The 10,000-nt window shown below is 43.3% G+C and overlaps 1 protein-coding gene across 4 annotated transcripts in view; it reads left to right on the plus strand.

Annotated features, from left to right (window-relative positions):
- Positions 1-10,000, plus strand: part of snap91a (synaptosome associated protein 91a) — a 34,385-nt gene that overhangs the window by 8,513 nt on the left and 15,872 nt on the right. For all 4 annotated transcript variants that reach the window (XM_053227500.1, XM_053227498.1, XM_053227499.1 and 1 more), the window contains exons 3-11: positions 1-41; positions 666-768; positions 1,134-1,227; positions 1,537-1,648; positions 2,186-2,292; positions 2,401-2,442; positions 2,555-2,616; positions 7,838-7,850; positions 8,622-8,740. The exon at positions 1-41 is cut by the window's left edge and continues 35 nt beyond it. In XM_053227500.1, coding sequence (XP_053083475.1) covers positions 1-41; positions 666-768; positions 1,134-1,227; positions 1,537-1,648; positions 2,186-2,292; positions 2,401-2,442; positions 2,555-2,616; positions 7,838-7,850; positions 8,622-8,740 — 693 coding nt within the window. The remainder of the gene's footprint in view (positions 42-665; positions 769-1,133; positions 1,228-1,536; positions 1,649-2,185; positions 2,293-2,400; positions 2,443-2,554; positions 2,617-7,837; positions 7,851-8,621; positions 8,741-10,000) is intronic.

Raw genomic sequence — 10,000 nt, forward strand, 5'->3', positions numbered from 1 at the left:
GTTCAACCTCAGCAACTTCCTGGATAAGACCGGATCACACGGTGGGCGGAGTTTAACTCTCATCATTAATCACACAGACATTAACATCACGATTAAGGCTGTACGATGTATCGCTTTTCCATCATCAATCGCAATATTATCAGCTGTAGTGATGCTGGTTTATTGTCGCAGTGCACTCTTAGAAAAAAGGGTTCTTTGACGATGCTTTAAAGGTTCATTGGAGAATTAAGAGTTCTTCGCTTCCTAAAAGGGTTCTGCTTGGAAACCTTTCTAAAAGGAAACACTCTGTTTTAAATATATTTATATAAAAAATACTTCTTACTGAAAAAGCAACCGCTCACTATAAATAATTTTTAAAAATTATTTAAAAAAAACTTTTTACTGTGATTTAAGAAAATACATTTTAAATATGTTTTAACAATAAAAAAACTGTCAGTCATGTCATGTTTACTTAAAACTGTCAGTCTAAAACGATATATAAATGTACAATTTTCACTTAAAAATACATTTTTTGTTTTAAATGCTGCAAGTGGCACAAAACATTAATATCATGATGGCTAAAATGTCTATTTATTTATTTATTTATTTATTTATGCACATTTATGGGAGGTGTTGTCATTCTTTCCTCCCCTAATAATTGAACATTTGCTTTTTGTGCGTTTCAGGTTACGACATGTCCACCTTTATCCGGCGCTACAGCAGGTATCTGAATGAAAAAGCGTTTTCTTACAGACAGATGGCCTTCGACTTCGGCCGAGTGAAAAAAGGGTGAGTTTCAGCACCACAACACAATAACATTAATATGCCTTAATATTCCTTTCTTATATATCTTTAAACAAACAAAACAAACCCTACATCATTGATATTACAAACCACTAAAGATCACTGTTAATGATATTAATCACTATCTCACAAAAGTGTTTTGTGGTGTTTATCAGGATGTTGATTAAAAAACTTTTCTGAAATGAAGATTTTTTTAACTGAAAGAGCAAAAATAATGATTATTTATTGAGGCTGGTTTTAAGGTGTCGATATAGTAATAATTAATATTGCACAGTGATAACAGTATCATAAGATTACGTGTGTGTGTGTGTGTGTGTGTGTGTGTGTGTGTGTGTGTGTGTGTGTTTCAGAAACGACGGTGTGATGAGGACGATGGCTACAGATAAACTCCTGAAAGGCATGACCACGCTGCAGAATCAGATCGACGCTCTGCTGGAGTTTGAAGTGAGTGTGTTTCAGTTTTACACTTTAAAACATCAGTTATTTATTTACACATTAATATTTATTTACACATTAATATTTATTTACACATTCATATTTATTTACACATTAATATCTAATCTGCATTACAGTATAGCTTCCTGAATTATACTTTTTAATCTCAATATCAGAATGAAGATGTATTCTTAACATTTTTAATTTTAAAAAAAGAGAAAAAAAAAACAAAATCGAAATAAAATTAAAGATGAATGTTCTGGATGTTTCTTAAAATACTTTTTATTTAACCTTTCTTTTTTCTTTTTTTTTTTTCAGGTCCATCCTAAAGATCTGGTCAATGGCGTCATCAACGCTGCGTTTTTACTCCTCTTTAAGGACCTGATTAAATTATACGCCTGCTACAACGATGGAATTATTAATTTACTAGGCAAGAAATTAAGACACTATAAGGACATTTTCAGTACAGTTACAGTACACTAGTGCCTTTTCAGTACAGTTACAGTACACTAGTGCGTTTTCAGTACAGTTACAGTACACTAGTGCCTTTTCAGTACAGTTACAGTACACTAGTGCGTTTTCAGTACAGTTACAGTACACTAGTGCCTTTTCAGTACAGTTACAGTACACTAGTGCGTTTTCAGTACAGTTACAGTACACTAGTGCCTTTTCAGTACAGTTACAGTACACTAGTACGTTTTCAGTACAGTTACAGTACACTAGTGCCTTTTCAGTACAGTTACAGTACACTAGTGCCTTTTCAGTACAGTTACAGTACACTAGTGTGTTTTCAGTACAGTTACAGTACACTAGTGTGTTTTCAGTACAGTTACAGTACACTAGTGTGTTTTCAGTACAGTTACAGTACACTAGTGCGTTTTCAGTGTCCTGATATTCCAGTTTTTTATTGATCAGAAATCTGAAACTCTACACAGAGTTCTTTATTTATTTATTTATTTTTCTGTAGAGAAATTTTTCCAGATGAAGAAAGGGCAGTGCAAAGACGCTTTGGAAATTTACAAAAAGTTCCTGACACGAATGACCAGAGTTTCAGAGTTCCTCAAAATTGCAGAGGTAAAATATGGCAGAATTTACACGTCTTTCTTGTGAAGTACCTTGGTGAGAAAGATAATACATAAATAAAAGACATTATTACTGAACTGCACACTTTCCTCTTAACAGCAAGTCGGAATTGATAAGAGTGATATTCCTGAACTTACCCAGGTGAGCTGTGCTCTACTCATTATTCGCTCTTTTTCTGTCATTTGTTTACTGGATTATTTTGTGTGTGTGTGTGTTTATCTCACTGTGTTAATGTGTGTGTGTGTGTGTTTAGGCCCCTGAGAGTCTGCTGGAGTCTCTGGAGACACACCTGAACACGCTGGAGGGGAAGCGGGGGTGAGTACAGTACTGCTGCTCCTGTTCGGTTTAAGAGCCTCATGTTCAGTGTGATGTTAGTTTGGGTACTCGGTTCTGCTGATACTGTTGGGTTTAGCAGTTCAGGGGTTCAGGTACAGTGAGTGTCCATGTTGGGGTGATCATGTTGGACCTTTGGGTTGTGAGTTGTTCTGTACTGCTGGTGATTGGGAGCTCAGGGTGGTGTTGGATTTAGAGGTTCTGGTACTGTTGGATGTAGGGGTTTAGTGATGTAGGGTGCTGCTGGGTTTATGCACAGTATGGTAAGATTAGTGTGTGTGGAGTGCTGGTAGCTTTAGGGGTGCTGGTGTGTGTCAGGTCTTTATGGGTGTCGGGTTTATAAGTGTTGGGTACTGAGGGGTCGGGGTTCAGGTACTGAGGGGTCGGGTTTATAGGTGTCAGGTACTGAAGGGTCGGGTTTCGGGTACTGAGGGGGCGGGGTTTATAGGTGTCAGGTACTGAGGGGTCGGGTTTATAAGTGTCAGGTACTGAGGGGTCGGGTTTATAGGTGTCAGGTACTGAAGGGTCGGGGTTTATAGGTGTCAGGTACTGAGGGGTCGGGTTTATAGGTGTCAGGTACTGAAGGGTCGGGTTTCGGGTACTGAGGGGGCGGGGTTTATAGGTGTCAGGTACTGAGGGGTCGGGTTTATAAGTGTCAGGTACTGAGGGGTCGGGTTTATAGGTGTCAGGTACTGAAGGGTCGGGGTTTATAGGTGTCAGGTACTGAAGGGTCGGGTTTATAGGTGTCAGGTACTGAAGGGTCGGGTTTCGGGTACTGAGGGGGCGGGGTTTATAGGTGTCAGGTACTGAGGGGTCGGGTTTATAGGTGTCAGGTACTGAGGGGTCGGGTTTATAGGTGTCAGGTACTGAAGGGTCAGGTTTCGGGTACTGAAGGGTCGGGTTTCGGGTACTGAGGGGTCGGGATTATAGGTGTCAGGTACTGAAGGGTCTGGTTTCGGGTACTGAGGGGTCGGGTTTATAGGTGTCAGGTACTGAGGGGTCGGGTTTATAGGTGTCAGGTACTGAAGGGTCTGGTTTCGGGTACTGAGGGGTCGGGTTTATAGGTGTCAGGTACTGAGGGGTCGGGTTTATAGGTGTCAGGTACTGAAGGGTCGGGGTTTATAGGTGTCAGGTACTGAAGGGTCGGGTTTATAGGTGTCAGGTACTGAAGGGTCGGGTTTCGGGTACTGAGGGGGCGGGGTTTATAGGTGTCAGGTACTGAGGGGTCGGGTTTATAGGTGTCAGGTACTGAGGGGTCGGGTTTATAGGTGTCAGGTACTGAAGGGTCAGGTTTCGGGTACTGAAGGGTCGGGTTTCGGGTACTGAGGGGTCGGGTTTATAGGTGTCAGGTACTGAGGGGTCGGGTTTATAGGTGTCAGGTACTGAAGGGTCTGGTTTCGGGTACTGAGGGGTCGGGTTTATAGGTGTCAGGTACTGAGGGGTCGGGTTTATAGGTGTCAGGTACTGAAGGGTCCGGTTTCGGGTACTGAGGGGTCGGGTTTATAGGTGTCAGGTACTGAAGGGTCCGGTTTCGGGTACTGAGGGGTCGGGTTTATAGGTGTCAGGTACTGAAGGGTCGGGTTTTGGATTTTGTCCCACAAGTAAACTGCCCCTTATTAATCTTAACATTTCTCTCACTGAAGCTAATGATTTCTGTTATGAACAGTCTGTAACTGTCTGTAACGTTGATTATTTTTCCTCTTGTTTTGTGTTACCAGTGATGAGTAAGTATTTAATAAAATGCACATCAGAGCGATTGCATTAAAGTGGTGTTCTCTACACACTGCTGCATTGTTCCTGGTTTTATTGTTGTGATGATGGTCACTGTACAATTCTATAGATCCAAACTTTTTCAGTTTAATTCAGTTCATTCCAGATCTGTAGAATTGGTGTGAGTTTTCAATCTGGTCCAGTGTAACAGTGTGAACGTGTGTGTGTGTGTGTGTGCGCTGAACTATGTGTGTAATGATATGATATGGTCACAGTATGATGCATTGTACAGCTTTATATTTTTTATTTTTATTAAAATTATGAGAACATGATCACTGACGTATCCTCACACTGACGTATCCTCACACTGACGTATCCTCACCCTGACGCATCCTCACACTGACGTATCCTCACACTGACGCATCCTCACCCTGACGCATCCTCACACTGCTGTATCCTCACACTGCTGTATCCTCACACTGCTGTATCGTCACACTGACGTATCCTCACACTGACGTATCCTCACACTGCTGTATCCTCACACTGCTGTATCCTCACACTGACGCATCCTCACACTGCTGTATCCTCACACTGCTGTATCCTCACACTGCTGTATCGTCACACTGACGTATCCTCACACTGACGCATCCTCACACTGACGCATCCTCACCCTGACGCATCCTCACACTGACGCATCCTCACCCTGAAGTATCCTCACACTGCTGTATCCTCACACTGCTGTATCCTCACACTGCTGTATCCTCACACTGCTGTATCCTCACCCTGAAGTATCCTCACACTGCTGTATCCTCACACTGCTGTATCCTCACACTGCTGTATCCTCACACTGCTGTATCCTCACACTGCTGTATCCTCACCCTGAAGTATCCTCACACTGCTGTATCCTCACACTGCTGTATCCTCACACTGACGTATCCTCACCCTGACGTATCCTCACACTGACGTATCCTCACACTGACGTATCCTCACACTGCTGTATCCTCACACTGCTGTATCCTCACCCTGCTGTATCCTCACACTGACGTATCCTCACACTGCTGTATCCTCACACTGCTGTATCCTCACACTGACGTATCCTCACACTGACGTATCCTCACACTGCTGTATCCTCACACTGCTGTATCCTCACACTGACGTATCCTCACACTGACGTATCCTCACCCTGCTGTATCCTCACACTGCTGTATCCTCACACTGCTGTATCCTCACACTGCTGTATCCTCACACTGCTGTATCCTCACCCTGACGTATCCTCACACTGCTGTATCCTCACACTGACGTATCCTCACACTGACGTATCCTCACACTGCTGTATCCTCACACTGACGTATCCTCACACTGCTGTATCCTCACAATGACGTATCCTCACACTGCTGTATCCTCACACTGCTGTATCCTCACACTGCTGTATCCTCACACTGACGTATCCTCACACTGCTGTATCCTCACACTGACGTATCCTCACACTGCTGTATCCTCACACTGACGTATCCTCACACTGACGTATCCTCACACTGACGTATCCTCACACTGCTGTATCCTCACACTGCTGTATCCTCACACTGCTGTATCCTCACACTGACGTATCCTCACACTGACGTATCCTCACACTGCTGTATCCTCACACTGCTGTATCCTCACCCTGACGTATCCTCACACTGCTGTATCCTCACACTGACGTATCCTCACACTGCTGTATCCTCACACTGCTGTATCCTCACACTGACGTATCCTCACACTGCTGTATCCTCACACTGACGTATCCTCACACTGCTGTATCCTCACACTGCTGTATCCTCACACTGCTGTATCCTCACACTGCTGTATCCTCACACTGCTGTATCCTCACCCTGACGTATCCTCACACTGCTGTATCCTCACACTGACGTATCCTCACACTGCTGTATCCTCACACTGACGTATCCTCACACTGCTGTATCCTCACACTGACGTATCCTCACACTGCTGTATCCTCACCCTGCTGTATCCTCACACTGACGTATCCTCACCCTGACGTATCCTCACACTGCTGTATCCTCACCCTGAAGTATCCTCACACTGACGTATCCTCACACTGCTGTATCCTCACACTGACGTATCCTCACCCTGCTGTATCCTCACAATGACGTATCCTCACACTGCTGTATCCTCACACTGCTGTATCCTCACCCTGCTGTATCCTCACACTGACGTATCCTCACCGACGTATCCTCACACTGACGTATCCTCACAATGACGTATCCTCACCGACGTATCCTCACCCTGCTGTATCCTCACACTGCTGTATCCTCACACTGCTGTATCCTCACACTGACGTATCCTCACACTGACGTATCCTCACACTGCTGTATCCTCACACTGACGTATCCTCACACTGACGTATCCTCACACTGCTGTATCCTCACACTGCTGTATCCTCACCCTGCTGTATCCTCACACTGACGTATCCTCACACTGACGTATCCTCACACTGCTGTATCCTCACACTGCTGTATCCTCACCCTGACGTATCCTCACACTGCTGTATCCTCACACTGCTGTATCCTCACACTGACGTATCCTCACACTGCTGTATCCTCACACTGACGTATCCTCACACTGACGCATCCTCACACTGACGTATCCTCACACTGACGTATCCTCACACTGCTGTATCCTCACACTGCTGTATCCTCACACTGACGCATCCTCACACTGCTGTATCCTCACACTGCTGTATCCTCACACTGCTGTATCCTCACCCTGCTGTATCCTCACACTGACGTATCCTCACCGACGTATCCTCACACTGCTGTATCCTCACCCTGCTGTATCCTCACACTGACGTATCCTCACCGACGTATCCTCACACTGACGTATCCTCACAATGACGTATCCTCACCGACGTATCCTCACCCTGCTGTATCCTCACACTGCTGTATCCTCACACTGACGTATCCTCACACTGACGTATCCTCACACTGACGTATCCTCACACTGCTGTATCCTCACACTGACGTATCCTCACACTGACGTATCCTCACACTGACGTATCCTCACCCTGACGTATCCTCACACTGCTGTATCCTCACCCTGACGTATCCTCACACCTCTACACTGAACCTGATCACCAGCTCGATTATGTTCACTTTCTCACTAACACTCTGATGTGAATTCTGCGTTCAAGCGTTCATATCAGCGTAACTGAATGTTTATTTTGTAATTTTCACTTTTGCATCCCTGCATGTGAGTTTAAAATATTCAATCCTTTTTTATATTGATTGAAAAGATTGATATTTATATGCTGACGTGATCGTTTCTGTTCTGCCCTTCTGCCTGCTGCTCACTTACCTTCACTTTATTATAAGTCTATAGTTTTTATTCAAGAATTTCCCTCATGGGATCAGTAAAGTGTATCTATCTGTCTAACTCTACAGTTCACTCTATAATTCAGGTTTTTCTAATTGGTTTTTATTTATTTTCTTACTTTTAGGTCACCAACTAAGGTAAGCAATGCATTATAATTCTGTAAATAGTCTAGAAACAATTTATAAAAATCAATAAACAATTGATAATAACCAATAGCTTTTGGTAAATAAAATGTCAGTAAACAAATATATTTCATTAATATATAATAATGTGTATTTTTATCTAAAACAATGAACATCTATTTTCATTTATTTAGAAATACAAAATACATTTCTTTCTGTTTTTAATTATTTGTTTTTAAACACTTCTGACATACTGAAACCTGAAGATGAGCTTGGTGATTTTTTATTAATTAGGCATTACAGCATTTATAGAAAATGTTTAATTAATAAATAAATAAATATATGTATTAAACCATTATTTAAGTCAGAAATGTTTCCTTTTATTTTGGTTGAATGTTAAACAATTAACAACTGCATTAATTAATATTTATTCTGTTTATGCCTAAAATAACTCCTCAAGAATGATGATAAATTTAATCACATCATTACTAAGTGTTAATTATATATCAGTTTAGTTCTAGTTATTTTTAGTTACAGATTAAATAAACTTTGCTAACCCTAACCCTAACCCTAACCCCTAACCCTAGGATCAATGAAACGTTAAAAATGACGTGAACATCACTAATAGATGGATTAATAGCGTAGTTGTTATTGATGATGTTTTTATTTTATTTTGTTTGATCAGAGAAAATTCCACAATAGTCGACACTGTTTAATTAATCAATGAGTTAACTGATGATATATAGTAGATAAATACTGTGTGTGTGTGTGTGTGTGTGTGTGTAGAAGAGTTCTTCAGTCAGTAATGGAACTCCTGCAGGAACTCCAGTGAAGACGGTGGATGAAGTTCCTGCACCAGCAGCAGCAGAACCTCAGAACACGACTGCGGCTGCAGCTACAGCCGGGTGTGTGAACGCTGAACACTACAGCCAGACGATACGGACTCAAATATCACATCGTGATCAGACTGATACACATAACACTCACGATACACACCACAGTTTCTTATAACAAACTGCTGCAGCTGTGACGAGTCACGATTAAAGCCTGATCTTCAGCAGCGGCTCGTGATCGTCGAATTCCGTAATGCAGGCTGACTTTAATAACAACAAAGCCTTAAATACGATCTGGTGAATGTTTACAGTAACCCTGTGATAGTCAGCTGAGAGTCACCACACACACTCATCCAGCGTACAGTCTATCAGCTCGATGTGAAAATGTAAATCGTACCTTCAGGCGTGTTTAAGGTAATGTTATCAACCAGGGTTGCCAGGTTTCAGCCACATTTCCAGCTGAACTGCACCTGAAAAACCACAAAAGACCTGAAACAAAAGATTTAGTCATCAGAAACGAGAGACATGTTTCTACTTTTTCTCTGCTTTCATGTGGGGATAGAAATATTTACACACATTTCTGATATACAGAAATTTTCTACTCCATAATCCCCCTTTCTTTCTTTCTTTCTTTCTGTTCAGTACATCATACACACACTGTCTGCACTTACACTTTACCATTGTGGGAATTTATAAGATTTAATTTTGATTATTTGCTATAAAATGAGATCTTGGTAAACATGGAGTAATTTTAAACTAGCCCAATCTGGCAACCCTGTAATTAACAGCCCTGTCCGCTGCTCCTCCCCTGAGCGTGGGGCAGCTTGGGGCAGCTTGGGGCAGCTTGGGGCAGCTTGGGGCAGCATGGGGCAGCTTGGGGCAGCATGGGGCAGCACGGGGCAGCACTGGGCAGCTTGGGGCAGCATGGGGCAGCACGGGGCAGCACGGGGCAGCACGGGGCAGCTTGGGGCAGCTTGGGGCAGCTTGAGGCAGCACGGGGCAGCATGGGGCAGCACGGGGCAGCACGGGGCAGCTTGGGGCAGCTTGGGGCAGCATGGGGCAGCACGGGGCAGCACGGGGCAGCATGGGGCAGCACTGGGCAGCATGGGGCAGCTTGGGGCAGTGTGATTCCTGCCCCAGGGGGCCTCTATTAGCGCCTGTTTAGCTGTAGTTATAACTCTGTGGAGCTGAATGGGGCAGTGAGCACGCTGCACTACAATAACACAACGTCTAGAAACGTGAGCAAATCAACAGAACATCAGCTTAAATCTGTCACATAACAGCATTATTTAAATCACTGGTAAAAAAGTGATTGATATTTCAACTGAGTTT

Source organism: Pangasianodon hypophthalmus, chromosome 21, assembly GCF_027358585.1.
Source record: "Pangasianodon hypophthalmus isolate fPanHyp1 chromosome 21, fPanHyp1.pri, whole genome shotgun sequence".
Taxonomy (NCBI): Eukaryota; Metazoa; Chordata; class Actinopteri; order Siluriformes; family Pangasiidae; genus Pangasianodon; species Pangasianodon hypophthalmus.